At 37.2% G+C, this 18,521-nt stretch overlaps 1 protein-coding gene across 1 annotated transcript in view; it reads left to right on the top strand.

Moving 5' to 3' along the window:
• The window catches only part of LOC149769404 (uncharacterized), a gene marked incomplete at both ends in the record, with an annotated part of 45,066 nt that extends 26,873 nt beyond the window's left edge, over positions 1-18,193 (top strand). Inside the window, 8 exons of the mRNA XM_089949903.1 lie at positions 371-484; positions 2,777-2,890; positions 5,578-5,691; positions 7,984-8,097; positions 10,467-10,580; positions 12,873-12,986; positions 15,671-15,784; positions 18,080-18,193. Of these exons, the coding sequence (XP_089806029.1) occupies positions 371-484; positions 2,777-2,890; positions 5,578-5,691; positions 7,984-8,097; positions 10,467-10,580; positions 12,873-12,986; positions 15,671-15,784; positions 18,080-18,193 (912 nt within the window). The remainder of the gene's footprint in view (positions 1-370; positions 485-2,776; positions 2,891-5,577; positions 5,692-7,983; positions 8,098-10,466; positions 10,581-12,872; positions 12,987-15,670; positions 15,785-18,079) is intronic.
• Positions 18,194-18,521: the final 328 nt, after the last annotated feature.

The following is an 18,521-nucleotide window of genomic DNA, read 5'->3' as shown; positions in this document are numbered from 1 at the left end:
AAGAGCTTATTAAGTACATGCGCAACAGAACAGTTCAACATTGATCAGGTGCAGACGAAACGTGAAACTCGTAAGGACATATATACCAACGACTCTGTTTCTTTACCAAACCTTGTGTGCTGCACATGTAAGAGAGACTTCCGTTCCCGGATGTCCTCACTTATCCTCTCCGTGCAAATCACATGACAACAAATACCAAAGCTGTAGTTGTGGTCAACAACGATCGACAAACATGTTAACACATTTGAATAGTCATGGATCAAACGATGATGTGCACACGTAACACATTTCATTGGAACCTGTTCAAACGTCTCATTCAAAGTTTGTCATTGCCTTATATTCAAAGCTATGCTAATTGTCTTTGTTTCAGACATTGATGAATGTCTCACTTCGCCATGTGGAAATAATGCTACCTGTACAAATACCATGGGTTCATACTTTTGCAACTGTACTTCTGGCTGGATGGGCAGGAACTGCACAGAAGGTATTTTAGCATTAACTTCGCTTGAAAATACCAATCCTGTAATCGATTTCATGTCATTAAATGATTGTCAGTTAAAAGCCAACTAATGTTTCATTCGACTTACAACACACATAATCCCTGTAGCTGCAAATTTATAAAAATGGCAGGAAAATCATTGAAATTAGAATTCTCATATCTTTTTTGCTATGTAACTTCCAACTTAGGTGTCCAGTAGCTTTCCTATTAGATTTTTTATATTGGATAACATAGACACAGACAAATCATGCAAAACACGCTCTGACAGAAACATTGTGAGGATTGTAATATATTTTCTTTCCAATTATCTTCAAGTCTGAATACATAAATCAATACAAATTAAGCTGGCAAAATATTCGATCATTGTTATTGCCTTCCTATAAGCCACTGTTTCTTTGCGATCCTTTCTGCATCTTGTCAAAGTGTGGTAGTGGTTGATTCCACTATGTGTTTCAATTTAATTTCTTCTCTCAACAATGCCCTTTCTGACCTCTATATATGGTGACTATAAAATATAAATATTAATCGTTTTCACTCAACCTTTATCTATAATTAGCCTTCATGCTTTAGTATGTAAGTATGAATATGTAAGAATCACACAAGACGATGGAGAAAGTTCATTAAACATTCAGTCCAACTCGTTGACACGTCTCTTTAAGTGAACGGTTAAATACTTTTTCGGCATCAATTATTGTTAGTTCTTCTTCCTTTCTTCATTTTCGAGAGTATCAGTGCCAATCAGATGACAAATAATTAGTCAGTGGAATCAACATATGAAAAAATACATTATTATAGAAGACACTTTATTGATTCAATTATAACTAATGTCACATATCACCTTCAACTATTACTGTGCGAAACGTCTCCGTCTCTCCCTTCAAATTTACTTTGTATATCCTTTTTCCTCAAATTAATTATTATTCAAATCTGATACGTGGAAATAATGATACATGTACAAATAACATTGGTTCATGCGTATATAAATGCACTAATGGCTGGATAGGAATAAACTGCCCTGAAGGTATCTTAATATCTATCTTCGACTGATGCTATGAATCTTGTGTTTTCATGGCACTGAAACACTGCTGATAGAACTCAGATTAAAGTTTCATTCCAGGTAAAATTTGACAACCTTCAGAGCTGCAATTGTTGCTCCATGGAAGGTGCTTATGAGCGGACATCACTACATACATTTTAGACTTCATTTCTTTACATGTATATTTTGTTCTTTGAATAATACAGTTCCACCTTCTCTGTGTTTCAGACATAGATGAATGTTCGACCTCGCCATGTGTAAATGATGCTACATGTACAAATACCATTGGTTCAAATCAATACAAATTAAGCTGGCAGAATATTTGATCATTGTTATTGCCTTTCCAAGAGCTACTGGTTCTTTGCGATCCTTCCTGCATCTTGTCAAGCTGTGGCAGTGGTTGATTCTACTATGTGTTTTAATTTAATTTATTCTCTGAACAAAGCACTTTCTAAAATAAATATAGTGACCATAAAATATGAAATATGAATCGTTTGCACTCAACCTTTATCTATAATTACACTTCGTGCTTTACTATGTAAGCATGAACATATAAGAACCACACGAAACGATGGAGAAATTTCATTAAATATTCAATCGAACTCGTTGACTTGTCTCTTCAAGTGAAGGGTTAAATGTTTTCGGCATCAATTATTGTTAGTTCTTGTTCCCTTCTTCATTTTCGAGAGTATCATTGCCAATCAATGACAAAATATTATTCAGAGAAATCAACACATGGAAAAATACATTATTTATAAGACACGTTTTTCCTTCAAGTATAATTACTGTTCCATATCACCTTCAAATATTACTGTGAGAAACGTCTCCGGCGCCCCATACATCTTCATTATATGTGTTTTCTTCTGACATTAATTTGTATTCAAATTTGATCCGTGGAAATAATGATACATGTACAAATAACATTGGTTCATACGTACATAACTGAATTAAAGGTTGGATAGGAACATAATGCCCGGAAGGTATCTTAACATCTATCTTCGATTGATCCAATGAATCTTAGAAGTGTTTAAATGGCACTGAAACACTTTTGATGGAAATCAGATTAATATTGCATTCCAGGTAAAATTTGACAACCTACAGAGATTTAATCGTTGTTCCTTTATAATTGCCTATGAGAGGACACCACTACCTCCAAATGTGAAGATACCTTATAAGATTGATTTCTTTCCATGTGTCTTTATTTCTTTGAATAATAAAATTCCACCTTCTCTGTGTTTCAGACATTGATGAATGTTCAACCTCGCCATGTGTAAATGATACTACATGTACAAATACCATTGGTTCATACGTATGCAACTGTACCAGTGGCTGGAAGGGAACGAACTGCACAGAAGGTATTTTACCATCTATCCTCGCTTGATAATATTAGTCTTGTAAGCGATTTCATGTCACTAAACAAATTGTAGGTCGAAATCAAATTAATATTAACTTCCATTAAACTTTAATAGCATAACGAGTTTACATATATGTTCCTTGGTAATTTACTTCCATAGCAATGTACACAATCATTCCAAAATGTGAAGATATCTTCGAGTATTAATTTCTTTCAATCTCTCTTTAAGTTATTCAACAATAAAATTCGACCCTCTCTAGTCTTTTTCCCTTCTCATTATTTTCAACTGTTCAATCAAGTTGTCTCTAACAAAGACTTCTGTAATGCATTGAACCAAATGTATTACGCACACAAAATTCTTCAGAAAGAATTAGTTTGGTTTAGCCTGGAAAAATGAGTTTTGATGTTGTTGTTGTTGGTGGTGGTGGTGGGTTTAACGCCATTTTTCAGCACGCGATTGGCTATACATGGCGGCCAGTATTAATGGTGGAGGAAGAACCCGGGAAAGAACCACCGACCCACGAGAAGCTACTGGCAAGCTTTCTCACATTCCCACATTAGCCGAATCCGAGACTCGAACCCACGCAGACAGCGGTGAGATGGCAGTGATCCGTAACGAAGAACGCTTTAGACCACTCGGCAACTCGGGGCCCCGAGTTTTGATTTGTGATAAATAACTACATAGTATCGTTTGTAATTTAGCTATAAAACGTCTGCTTAGAGAGGAACTGTATGGAAAGTCCATTTGATATATATTTGCAAGGTACCATTCCATTTTCATCTGCATTACCATTTTACCATTAGCTTTTCCTCTGTCCCTAAAAGTGCACACTGTCAAATTCGACCAAAATGTTAATCTTTAAAAAGTCCTGTCGAATGGCCTCAGGATCTGATGCCAAATCCACTGAAGCGTACAACGCCGATGGACTTTCACTGCTCCCGAAATGCACATACAATGTCAAGAATTATAGAATGAATCAATAATCGAACATGAATTTAAAAGCATCTACATGGCCCACCTCTACAAGCGAGACGGCTACTATCAGTGGTGTGACATGCTCATATGAATATCCCTCTTGTCAATTGTAAAGAAACTTTCTCGTGTCCTCTTAAATCGCTTCATTCAACATCTTGAGCTGAGTCTTCTTCCAGAAAAGAAGTTCGGTTTCCTCGCAAGTCCTGAAGCAATCGGCATGATAATCGCTGGACGACAACTCCAGCAAAAATTCCAAGAGCAATACAGAGACCACGATACAACATTTCGTGACCTCATAGTTGCCGTCATGACTATCAGCAGAAATGGAGTTTGCAATATGATGTCACATTTGGGATGCTGTGTAGGTTCATTATATTCATTAGTAAGGTCCGCGACAGCATGATGGCAGATGTAATGGCCGAGGGAGAATCTGCAGATGGTGTGGAACAAGGCTGCGGTCTGATGCGCATACTCTACATCATATTTATCAAGTTTTGCTCTCAAATGACTACAACAGCAGTAATCAGTATTCCATGTTGGACACGGGATTGGATTTCTTGCCGTCTAACCTTGGTGTTTGCTGTGGATCACGAAGACGAAGGAAACATAAATCAAGAACATCATCGTTCCTGGCGTCTGCACCCTCTATTCCTGCTCAAAACAAGACATGCATGCCATCATGGACAGGTTTTGTCAGGGGTGTCATACTTACCACCTCTCGAACAGTAGGAAGAGACGGAATTCATGTCCCAACCTCCCGCTGGAAAGAAAAATTATGAACCGTGCATGACAATGTAGGATCATACTACAGGAAGTCGACAGCTTCACTGCTCTGGGCAGCAACCTCTCAAGAGCAGTCAACAATCACATTGAATTCAACACCAGAACTACCAAAGTTACTTCAGCCCTCGGGAGACTATGTGAGAATGTTTGCGACGGCAGATGACTCAGATTTACCGACCAGGTGAAACTGTACCGAGCTGCTCTCTTCAACACCCTCCTATATGACAGCGAGACGTTTACTGTCTATAGCAGACGTTCCTGACAAGTCAATCAATTCTACGATTCCTGATTTTGAGATTTTCACGAGCGTCTTCATCATATATGACTTCAGTTGTCTGCAGAGGATAGGCCCATGCTTAGATGGGCAGCAAACATTGTCCCGTTGCCAAAGGAACCTTTTAGGGGACAGCTGCTATATGGCGAACCCTTTGATGTAAAGCGCGCTGTTGGAGGACACAAGAAGCGCTACATGAATACACTGAAGGTGTCCTTACCTATTATGGATATCAATAGCGACTCATGAGAGACACTTGCGCAAGACATTCCCTCCTGTTCTAACAAGAGCTTATTAAGTACATGCGCAACAGAACAGTTCAACATTGATCAGGTGCAGACGAAACGTGAAACTCGTAAGGACATATATACCAACGACTCTGTTTCTTTACCAAACCTTGTGTGCTGCACATGTAAGAGAGACTTCCGTTCCCGGATGTCCTCACTTATCCTCTCCGTGCAAATCACATGACAACAAATACCAAAGCTGTAGTTGTGGTCAACAACGATCGACAAACATGTTAACACATTTGAATAGTCATGGATCAAACGATGATGTGCACACGTAACACATTTCATTGGAACCTGTTCAAACGTCTCATTCAAAGTTTGTCATTGCCTTATATTCAAAGCTATGCTAATTGTCTTTGTTTCAGACATTGATGAATGTCTCACTTCGCCATGTGGAAATAATGCTACCTGTACAAATACCATGGGTTCATACTTTTGCAACTGTACTTCTGGCTGGATGGGCAGGAACTGCACAGAAGGTATTTTAGCATTAACTTCGCTTGAAAATACCAATCCTGTAATCGATTTCATGTCATTAAATGATTGTCAGTTAAAAGCCAACTAATGTTTCATTCGACTTACAACACACATAATCCCTGTAGCTGCAAATGTATAAAAATGGCAGGAAAATCATTGAAATTAGAATTCTCATATCTTTTTTGCTATGTAACTTCCAACTTAGGTGTCCAGTAGCTTTCCTATTAGATTTTTTATATTGGATAACATAGACACAGACAAATCATGCAAAACACGCTCTGACAGAAACATTGTGAGGATTGTAATATATTTTCTTTCCAATTATCTTCAAGTCTGAATACATAAATCAATACAAATTAAGCTGGCAAAATATTCGATCATTGTTATTGCCTTCCTATAAGCCACTGTTTCTTTGCGATCCTTTCTGCATCTTGTCAAAGTGTGGTAGTGGTTGATTCCACTATGTGTTTCAATTTAATTTCTTCTCTCAACAATGCCCTTTCTGACCTCTATATATGGTGACTATAAAATATAAATATTAATCGTTTTCACTCAACCTTTATCTATAATTAGCCTTCATGCTTTAGTATGTAAGTATGAATATGTAAGAATCACACAAGACGATGGAGAAAGTTCATTAAACATTCAGTCCAACTCGTTGACACGTCTCTTTAAGTGAACGGTTAAATACTTTTTCGGCATCAATTATTGTTAGTTCTTCTTCCTTTCTTCATTTTCGAGAGTATCAGTGCCAATCAGATGACAAATAATTAGTCAGTGGAATCAACATATGAAAAAATACATTATTATAGAAGACACTTTATTGATTCAATTATAACTAATGTCACATATCACCTTCAACTATTACTGTGCGAAACGTCTCCGTCTCTCCCTTCAAATTTACTTTGTATATCCTTTTTCCTCAAATTAATTATTATTCAAATCTGATACGTGGAAATAATGATACATGTACAAATAACATTGGTTCATGCGTATATAAATGCACTAATGGCTGGATAGGAATAAACTGCCCTGAAGGTATCTTAATATCTATCTTCGACTGATGCTATGAATCTTGTGTTTTCATGGCACTGAAACACTGCTGATAGAACTCAGATTAAAGTTTCATTCCAGGTAAAATTTGACAACCTTCAGAGCTGCAATTGTTGCTCCATGGAAGGTGCTTATGAGCGGACATCACTACATACATTTTAGACTTCATTTCTTTACATGTATATTTTGTTCTTTGAATAATACAGTTCCACCTTCTCTGTGTTTCAGACATAGATGAATGTTCGACCTCGCCATGTGTAAATGATGCTACATGTACAAATACCATTGGTTCAAATCAATACAAATTAAGCTGGCAGAATATTTGATCATTGTTATTGCCTTTCCAAGAGCTACTGGTTCTTTGCGATCCTTCCTGCATCTTGTCAAGCTGTGGCAGTGGTTGATTCTACTATGTGTTTTAATTTAATTTATTCTCTGAACAAAGCACTTTCTAAAATAAATATAGTGACCATAAAATATGAAATATGAATCGTTTGCACTCAACCTTTATCTATAATTACACTTCGTGCTTTACTATGTAAGCATGAACATATAAGAACCACACGAAACGATGGAGAAATTTCATTAAATATTCAATCGAACTCGTTGACTTGTCTCTTCAAGTGAAGGGTTAAATGTTTTCGGCATCAATTATTGTTAGTTCTTGTTCCCTTCTTCATTTTCGAGAGTATCATTGCCAATCAATGACAAAATATTATTCAGAGAAATCAACATATGGAAAAATACATTATTTATAAGACACGTTTTTCCTTCAAGTATAATTACTGTTCCATATCACCTTCAAATATTACTGTGAGAAACGTCTCCGGCGCCCCATACATCTTCATTATATGTGTTTTCTTCTGACATTAATTTGTATTCAAATTTGATCCGTGGAAATAATGATACATGTACAAATAACATTGGTTCATACGTACATAACTGAATTAAAGGTTGGATAGGAATATAATGCCCGGAAGGTATCTTAACATCTATCTTCGATTGATCCAATGAATCTTAGAAGTGTTTAAATGGCACTGAAACACTTTTGATGGAAATCAGATTAATATTGCATTCCAGGTAAAATTTGACAACCTACAGAGATTTAATCGTTGTTCCTTTATAATTGCCTATGAGAGGACACCACTACCTCCAAATGTGAAGATACCTTATAAGATTGATTTCTTTCCATGTGTCTTTATTTCTTTGAATAATATAATTCCACCTTCTCTGTGTTTCAGACATTGATGAATGTTTAACCTCGCCATGTGCAAACAATGCTACATGTACGAATACCATTGGTTCATACGTATGCAACTGTACCAGTGGCTGGAAGGGAAAGAACTGCACAGAAGGTATTTTACCATCTATCCTCGCTTGATAATATTAGTCTTGCAAGCGATTTCATGTCACTAAAACAAACTGTAGGTCGAAATCAAATTAATATTAACTTCCATTACACTTTAATAGCATAACGAGCTTAAATCTATCTTGCTTGGTACTTTACTTCCATAGGAATGTATACTATAATTCCCAAATGTGAAGATATCTTCGAGTATTAATTTCTTTCAATCTCTCTTTAAGTTATTCAACAATAAAATTCGACCCTCTCTAGTCTTTTTCCCATCTCATTATTTTCAACTGTTCAATCAAGTTGTCTCTAACAAAGACTTCTGTAATGCATTGAAGCAAAATGTATTACGCACACAACATTCTTCAGAAAGAATTAGTTTGGTTCCGCCTGGAAAAATGAGTTTTGATTTGTGATGAATAACTACATAGTATCGTTTGTAATTTAGCTATAAAACGTCTGCTTAGAGAGGAACTGTATGGAAAGTCCATTTGATATATATTTGCAAGGTACCGTTCCATTTTCATCTGCATTACCATTTTACCATTAGCTTTTCCTGTGTCCCTAAAGTGCACACTGTCAAATTCTACCAAAATGTTCCTCTTTAAAAAGTCCAGTCGAATGGCCTCAGGATCCGATGCCATCAAGAATTATAGAATGAATCAATTATCGAACATGAATTTAAAAGCATCTACATGGCCCACCTCTACAAGCGAGAGGGCTACTATCAGTGGTGTGACATTCTCATATGAATGTCCCTCTTGTCAATTGTAAAGAAACTTTCTCGCGTCCTCTTCAATCGCTTCATTCAACATCTTGAGCTGAGTCTTCTTCCAGAAAAGAAGTTTGGTTTCCTCGCAAGTCCTGGAGCAATGGGCATGATAATCGCTGGACGACAACTCCAGCAAAAATTCCAAGAGCAATACAGAGACCACGATACAACATTTCGTGACCTCACCGTTGCCGTCCTAACTATCAGCAGAAATGGAGTCTGGAATATGATGCCAAATTTGGGTTGCTGTGTAGATTCATTACATTCATTAGTAAGGTCCGCGACAGCATGATGGCAGATGTAATGGTCAAGGGAGAATCCGCAGATGGTGTGGAACAAGGCTGCGGTCTGATGCGCATACTCTACATCATATTTGTCATGTTTTGCTCTCAAATGACTACCACAGCAGTAATCAGTATTCCATGTTGGACACGGGATTGGATTTCTTGCCGTCTAACCTTGGTGTTTGCTGTGGATCACGAAGACGAAGGAAACATAAATCAAGAACATCATCGTTCCTGGCGTCTACACCCTCTATTCCTGCTCAAAACAAGACATGCATGCCATCATGGACAGGTTTTGTCAGGGGTGTCATACTTACCACCTCTCGAACAGTAGGAAGAGACGGAATTCATGTCCCAACCTCCCGCTGGAAAGAAAAATTATGAACCGTGCATGACAATGTAGGATCATACTACAGGAAGTCGACAGCTTCACTGCTCTGGGCAGCAACCTCTCAAGAGCAGTCAACAATCACATTGAATTCAACACCAGAACTACCAAAGTTACTTCAGCCCTCGGGAGACTATGTGAGAATGTTTGCGACGGCAGATGACTCAGATTTACCGACCAGGTGAAACTGTACCGAGCTGCTCTCTTCAACACCCTCCTATATGACAGCGAGACGTTTACTGTCTATAGCAGACGTTCCTGACAAGTCAATCAATTCTACGATTCCTGATTTTGAGATTTTCACGAGCGTCTTCATCATATATGCCTTCAGTTGTCTGCAGAGGGTAGGCCCATGCTTAGATGGGCAGCAAACATTGTCCCGTTGCCAAATGAACCTTTTAGAGGACAGCTGCTATATGGCGAACTCTTTGATGTAAAGCGCGCTGTTGGAGGACACAAGAAGCGCTACATGAATACACTGAAGGTGTCCTTACCTATTATGGATATCAATAGCGACTCATGAGAGACACTTGCGCAAGACATTCCCTCCTGGTCTAACAAGAGCTTATTAAGCACATGCGCAACAGAACAGTTCAACATTGATCAGGTGCAGACGAAACGTGAAACTCGTAAGGACATATATACCAACGACTCTGTTTCTTTACCAAACCTTGTGTGCTGCACATGTAAGAGACACTTCCGTGCCCGGATGTCCTCACTTATCCTCTCCGTGCACATCACATGACAACAAATACCAAAGCTGTAGTTGTGGTCAACAACGATCGACAAGCTTGTTAACACATTTGAATAGTCATGGATCAAACTATGATGTGCACACGTAACACATTTCATTGGAACCTGTTCAAACGTCTCATTCAAAGTTTGTGATTGCTCTATATTCAAAGCTATGCTAATTGTCTTTGTTTCAGACATTGATGAATGTCTCACTTCGCCATGTGGAAATAATGCTACCTGTACAAATACCATGGGTTCATACTTTTGCAACTGTACTTCTGGCTGGATGGGCAGGAACTGCACAGAAGGTATTTTAGCATTAACTTCGCTTGAAAATACCAATCCTGTAATCGATTTCATGTCATTAAATGATTGTCAGTTAAAAGCCAACTAATGTTTCATTCGACTTACAACACACATAATCCCTGTAGCTGCAAATGTATAAGAATGGCAGGAAAATCATTGAAATTAGAATTCTCATATCTTTTTTGCTATGTAACTTCCAACTTAGGTGTCCAGTAGCTTTCCTATTAGATTTTTTATATTGAATAACATAGACACAGACAAATCATGCAAAACACGCTCTGACAGAAACATTGTGAGGATTGTAATACATTTTCTTTCCAATTATCTTCAAGTCTGGATACATAAATCAATACAAATTAAGCTGGCAAAATATTCGATCATTGTTATTGCCTTCCTATGAGCCACTGTTTCTTTGCGATCCTTTCTGCATCTTGTCAAAGTGTGGTAGTGGTTGATTCCACTATGTGTTTCAATTTAATTTCTTCTCTCAACAATGCCCTTTCTGACCTCTATATATGGTGACTATAAAATATAAATATTAATCGTTTTCACTCAACCTTTATCTATAATTAGTCTTCATGCTTTAGTATGTAAGTATGAATATGTAAGAATCACACAAGACGATGGAGAAAGTTCATTAAACATTCAGTCCAACTCGTTGACACGTCTCTTTAAGTGAACGGTTAAATACTTTTTCGGCATCAATTATTGTTAGTTCTTCTTCCTTTCTTCATTTTCGAGAGTATCAGTGCCAATCAGATGACAAATAATTATTCAGTGGAATCAACATATGAAAAAATACATTATTATAGAAGACACTTTATTGATTCAATTATAACTAATGTCACATATCACCTTCAACTATTACTGTGCGAAACGTCTCCGTCTCTCCCTTCAAATTTACTTTGTATATCCTTTTTCCTCAAATTAATTATTATTCAAATCTGATACGTGGAAATAATGATACATGTACAAATAACATTGGTTCGTGCGTATATAAATGCACTAATGGCTGGATAGGAATAAACTGCCCTGAAGGTATCTTAATATCTATCTTCGACTGATGCTATGAATCTTGTGTTTTCATGGCACTGAAACACTGCTGATAGAACTCAGATTAAAGTTTCATTCCAGGTAAAATTTGACAACCTTCAGAGCTGCAATTGTTGCTCCATGGAAGGTGCTTATGAGCGGACATCACTACATACATTTTAGACTTCATTTCTTTACATGTATATTTTGTTCTTTGAATAATACAGTTCCACCTTCTCTGTGTTTCAGACATAGATGAATGTTCGACCTCGCCATGTGTAAATGATGCTACATGTACAAATACCATTGGTTCAAATCAATACAAATTAAGCTGGCAGAATATTTGATCATTGTTATTGCCTTTCCAAGAGCTACTGGTTCTTTGCGATCCTTCCTGCATCTTGTCAAGCTGTGGCAGTGGTTGATTCTACTATGTGTTTTAATTTAATTTATTCTCTGAACAAAGCACTTTCTAAAATAAATATAGTGACCATAAAATATGAAATATGAATCGTTTGCACTCAACCTTTATCTATAATTACACTTCGTGCTTTACTATGTAAGCATGAACATATAAGAACCACACGAAACGATGGAGAAATTTCATTAAATATTCAATCGAACTCGTTGACTTGTCTCTTCAAGTGAAGGGTTAAATGTTTTCGGCATCAATTATTGTTAGTTCTTGTTCCCTTCTTCATTTTCGAGAGTATCATTGCCAATCAATGACAAAATATTATTCAGAGAAATCAACACATGGAAAAATACATTATTTATAAGACACGTTTTTCCTTCAAGTATAATTACTGTTCCATATCACCTTCAAATATTACTGTGAGAAACGTCTCCGGCGCCCCATACATCTTCATTATATGTGTTTTCTTCTGACATTAATTTGTATTCAAATTTGATCCGTGGAAATAATGATACATGTACAAATAACATTGGTTCATACGTACATAACTGAATTAAAGGTTGGATAGGAACATAATGCCCGGAAGGTATCTTAACATCTATCTTCGATTGATCCAATGAATCTTAGAAGTGTTTAAATGGCACTGAAACACTTTTGATGGAAATCAGATTAATATTGCATTCCAGGTAAAATTTGACAACCTACAGAGATTTAATCGTTGTTCCTTTATAATTGCCTATGAGAGGACACCACTACCTCCAAATGTGAAGATACCTTATAAGATTGATTTCTTTCCATGTGTCTTTATTTCTTTGAATAATAAAATTCCACCTTCTCTGTGTTTCAGACATTGATGAATGTTCAACCTCGCCATGTGTAAATGATACTACATGTACAAATACCATTGGTTCATACGTATGCAACTGTACCAGTGGCTGGAAGGGAACGAACTGCACAGAAGGTATTTTACCATCTATCCTCGCTTGATAATATTAGTCTTGTAAGCGATTTCATGTCACTAAACAAATTGTAGGTCGAAATCAAATTAATATTAACTTCCATTAAACTTTAATAGCATAACGAGTTTACATATATGTTCCTTGGTAATTTACTTCCATAGCAATGTACACAATCATTCCAAAATGTGAAGATATCTTCGAGTATTAATTTCTTTCAATCTCTCTTTAAGTTATTCAACAATAAAATTCGACCCTCTCTAGTCTTTTTCCCTTCTCATTATTTTCAACTGTTCAATCAAGTTGTCTCTAACAAAGACTTCTGTAATGCATTGAACCAAATGTATTACGCACACAAAATTCTTCAGAAAGAATTAGTTTGGTTTAGCCTGGAAAAATGAGTTTTGATGTTGTTGTTGTTGTTGGTGGTGGGTTTAACGCCATTTTTCAGCACGCGATTGGCTATACATGGCGGCCAGTATTAATGGTGGAGGAAGAACCCGGGAAAGAACCACCGACCCACGAGAAGCTACTGGCAAGCTTTCTCACATTCCCACATTAGCCGAATCCGAGACTCGAACCCACGCAGACAGCGGTGAGATGGCAGTGATCCGTAACGAAGAACGCTTTAGACCACTCGGCAACTCGGGGCCCCGAGTTTTGATTTGTGATAAATAACTACATAGTATCGTTTGTAATTTAGCTATAAAACGTCTGCTTAGAGAGGAACTGTATGGAAAGTCCATTTGATATATATTTGCAAGGTACCATTCCATTTTCATCTGCATTACCATTTTACCATTAGCTTTTCCTCTGTCCCTAAAAGTGCACACTGTCAAATTCGACCAAAATGTTAATCTTTAAAAAGTCCTGTCGAATGGCCTCAGGATCTGATGCCAAATCCACTGAAGCGTACAACGCCGATGGACTTTCACTGCTCCCGAAATGCACATACAATGTCAAGAATTATAGAATGAATCAATAATCGAACATGAATTTAAAAGCATCTACATGGCCCACCTCTACAAGCGAGACGGCTACTATCAGTGGTGTGACATGCTCATATGAATATCCCTCTTGTCAATTGTAAAGAAACTTTCTCGTGTCCTCTTAAATCGCTTCATTCAACATCTTGAGCTGAGTCTTCTTCCAGAAAAGAAGTTCGGTTTCCTCGCAAGTCCTGAAGCAATCGGCATGATAATCGCTGGACGACAACTCCAGCAAAAATTCCAAGAGCAATACAGAGACCACGATACAACATTTCGTGACCTCATAGTTGCCGTCATGACTATCAGCAGAAATGGAGTTTGCAATATGATGTCACATTTGGGATGCTGTGTAGGTTCATTATATTCATTAGTAAGGTCCGCGACAGCATGATGGCAGATGTAATGGCCGAGGGAGAATCTGCAGATGGTGTGGAACAAGGCTGCGGTCTGATGCGCATACTCTACATCATATTTATCAAGTTTTGCTCTCAAATGACTACAACAGCAGTAATCAGTATTCCATGTTGGACACGGGATTGGATTTCTTGCCGTCTAACCTTGGTGTTTGCTGTGGATCACGAAGACGAAGGAAACATAAATCAAGAACATCATCGTTCCTGGCGTCTGCACCCTCTATTCCTGCTCAAAACAAGACATGCATGCCATCATGGACAGGTTTTGTCAGGGGTGTCATACTTACCACCTCTCGAACAGTAGGAAGAGACGGAATTCATGTCCCAACCTCCCGCTGGAAAGAAAAATTATGAACCGTGCATGACAATGTAGGATCATACTACAGGAAGTCGACAGCTTCACTGCTCTGGGCAGCAACCTCTCAAGAGCAGTCAACAATCACATTGAATTCAACACCAGAACTACCAAAGTTACTTCAGCCCTCGGGAGACTATGTGAGAATGTTTGCGACGGCAGATGACTCAGATTTACCGACCAGGTGAAACTGTACCGAGCTGCTCTCTTCAACACCCTCCTATATGACAGCGAGACGTTTACTGTCTATAGCAGACGTTCCTGACAAGTCAATCAATTCTACGATTCCTGATTTTGAGATTTTCACGAGCGTCTTCATCATATATGACTTCAGTTGTCTGCAGAGGATAGGCCCATGCTTAGATGGGCAGCAAACATTGTCCCGTTGCCAAAGGAACCTTTTAGGGGACAGCTGCTATATGGCGAACCCTTTGATGTAAAGCGCGCTGTTGGAGGACACAAGAAGCGCTACATGAATACACTGAAGGTGTCCTTACCTATTATGGATATCAATAGCGACTCATGAGAGACACTTGCGCAAGACATTCCCTCCTGTTCTAACAAGAGCTTATTAAGTACATGCGCAACAGAACAGTTCAACATTGATCAGGTGCAGACGAAACGTGAAACTCGTAAGGACATATATACCAACGACTCTGTTTCTTTACCAAACCTTGTGTGCTGCACATGTAAGAGAGACTTCCGTTCCCGGATGTCCTCACTTATCCTCTCCGTGCAAATCACATGACAACAAATACCAAAGCTGTAGTTGTGGTCAACAACGATCGACAAACATGTTAACACATTTGAATAGTCATGGATCAAACGATGATGTGCACACGTAACACATTTCATTGGAACCTGTTCAAACGTCTCATTCAAAGTTTGTCATTGCCTTATATTCAAAGCTATGCTAATTGTCTTTGTTTCAGACATTGATGAATGTCTCACTTCGCCATGTGGAAATAATGCTACCTGTACAAATACCATGGGTTCATACTTTTGCAACTGTACTTCTGGCTGGATGGGCAGGAACTGCACAGAAGGTATTTTAGCATTAACTTCGCTTGAAAATACCAATCCTGTAATCGATTTCATGTCATTAAATGATTGTCAGTTAAAAGCCAACTAATGTTTCATTCGACTTACAACACACATAATCCCTGTAGCTGCAAATTTATAAAAATGGCAGGAAAATCATTGAAATTAGAATTCTCATATCTTTTTTGCTATGTAACTTCCAACTTAGGTGTCCAGTAGCTTTCCTATTAGATTTTTTATATTGGATAACATAGACACAGACAAATCATGCAAAACACGCTCTGACAGAAACATTGTGAGGATTGTAATATATTTTCTTTCCAATTATCTTCAAGTCTGAATACATAAATCAATACAAATTAAGCTGGCAAAATATTCGATCATTGTTATTGCCTTCCTATAAGCCACTGTTTCTTTGCGATCCTTTCTGCATCTTGTCAAAGTGTGGTAGTGGTTGATTCCACTATGTGTTTCAATTTAATTTCTTCTCTCAACAATGCCCTTTCTGACCTCTATATATGGTGACTATAAAATATAAATATTAATCGTTTTCACTCAACCTTTATCTATAATTAGCCTTCATGCTTTAGTATGTAAGTATGAATATGTAAGAATCACACAAGACGATGGAGAAAGTTCATTAAACATTCAGTCCAACTCGTTGACACGTCTCTTTAAGTGAACGGTTAAATACTTTTTCGGCATCAATTATTGTTAGTTCTTCTTCCTTTCTTCATTTTCGAGAGTATCAGTGCCAATCAGATGACAAATAATTAGTCAGTGGAATCAACATATGAAAAAATACATTATTATAGAAGACACTTTATTGATTCAATTATAACTAATGTCACATATCACCTTCAACTATTACTGTGCGAAACGTCTCCGTCTCTCCCTTCAAATTTACTTTGTATATCCTTTTTCCTCAAATTAATTATTATTCAAATCTGATACGTGGAAATAATGATACATGTACAAATAACATTGGTTCATGCGTATATAAATGCACTAATGGCTGGATAGGAATAAACTGCCCTGAAGGTATCTTAATATCTATCTTCGACTGATGCTATGAATCTTGTGTTTTCATGGCACTGAAACACTGCTGATAGAACTCAGATTAAAGTTTCATTCCAGGTAAAATTTGACAACCTTCAGAGCTGCAATTGTTGCTCCATGGAAGGTGCTTATGAGCGGACATCACTACATACATTTTAGACTTCATTTCTTTACATGTATATTTTGTTCTTTGAATAATACAGTTCCACCTTCTCTGTGTTTCAGACATAGATGAATGTTCGACCTCGCCATGTGTAAATGATGCTACATGTACAAATACCATTGGTTCAAATCAATACAAATTAAGCTGGGCAGAATATTTGATCATTGTTATTGCCTTTCCAAGAGCTACTGGTTCTTTGCGATCCTTCCTGCATCTTGTCAAGCTGTGGCAGTGGTTGATTCTACTATGTGTTTTAATTTAATTTATTCTCTGAACAAAGCACTTTCTAAAATAAATATAGTGACCATAAAATATGAAATATGAATCGTTTGCACTCAACCTTTATCTATAATTACACTTCGTGCTTTACTATGTAAGCATGAACATATAAGAACCACACGAAACGATGGAGAAATTTCATTAAATATTCAATCGAACTCGTTGACTTGTCTCTTCAAGTGAAGGGTTAAATGTTTTCGGCATCAATTATTGTTAGTTCTTGTTCCCTTCTTCATTTTCGAGAGTATCATTGCCAATCAATGACAAAATATTATTCAGAGAAATCCAACACATGGAAAAATACATTATTTATAAGACACGTTTTTTCCTTCAAGTATAATTACTGTTCCATATCACCTTCAAATATTACTGTGAGAAACGTCTCCGGCGCCCCATACATCTTCATTATATGTGTTTTCTTCTGACATTAATTTGTATTCAAATTTGATCCGTGGAAATAATGATACATGTACAAATAACATTGGTTCATAGCTACATAACTGAATTAAAGGTTGGATAGGAACATAATGCCCGGAAGGTATCTTAACATCTATCTTCGATTGATCCAATGAATCTTAGAAGTGTTTAAATGGCACTGAAACACTTTTGATGGAAATCAGATTAATATTGCATTCCAGGTAAAATTTGACAACCTACAGAGATTTAATCGTTGTTCCTTTATAATTGCCTATGAGAGGACACCACTACCTCCAAATGTGAAGATACCTTATAAGATTGATTTCTTTCCATGTGTCTTTATTTCTTTGAATAATAAAATTCCACCTTCTCTGTGTTTCAGACATTGATGAATGTTCAACCTCGCCATGTGTAAATGATACTACATGTACAAATACCATTGGTTCATACGTATGCAACTGTACCAGTGGCTGGAAAGGAACGAACTGCACAGAAGGTATTTTACCCATCTATCCTCGCTTGATAATATTAGTCTTGTAAGCGATTTCATGTCACTAAACAAATTGTAGGTCGAAAATCAAATTAATATTAACTTCCATTAAACTTTAATAGCATAACGAGTTTACATATATGTTCCTTGGTAATTTACTTCCATAGCAATGTACACAATCATTCCAAAATGTGAAGATATCTTCGAGTATTAATTTCTTTCAATCTCTCTTTAAGTTATTCAACAATAAAATTCGACCCTCTCTAGTCTTTTTCCCTTCTCATTATTTTCAACTGTTCAATCAAGTTGTCTCTAACAAGACTTCTGTAATGCA

Source organism: Sinohyriopsis cumingii, unplaced genomic scaffold (assembly GCF_028554795.1).
Source record: "Sinohyriopsis cumingii isolate HCF-2022 unplaced genomic scaffold, ASM2855479v2 utg003814l, whole genome shotgun sequence".
NCBI lineage: Eukaryota > Metazoa > Mollusca > Bivalvia > Unionida > Unionidae > Sinohyriopsis > Sinohyriopsis cumingii.
Note: the sequence above shows the minus strand (reverse complement) of the source record. Positions and strands in the feature narration are given on the sequence as shown.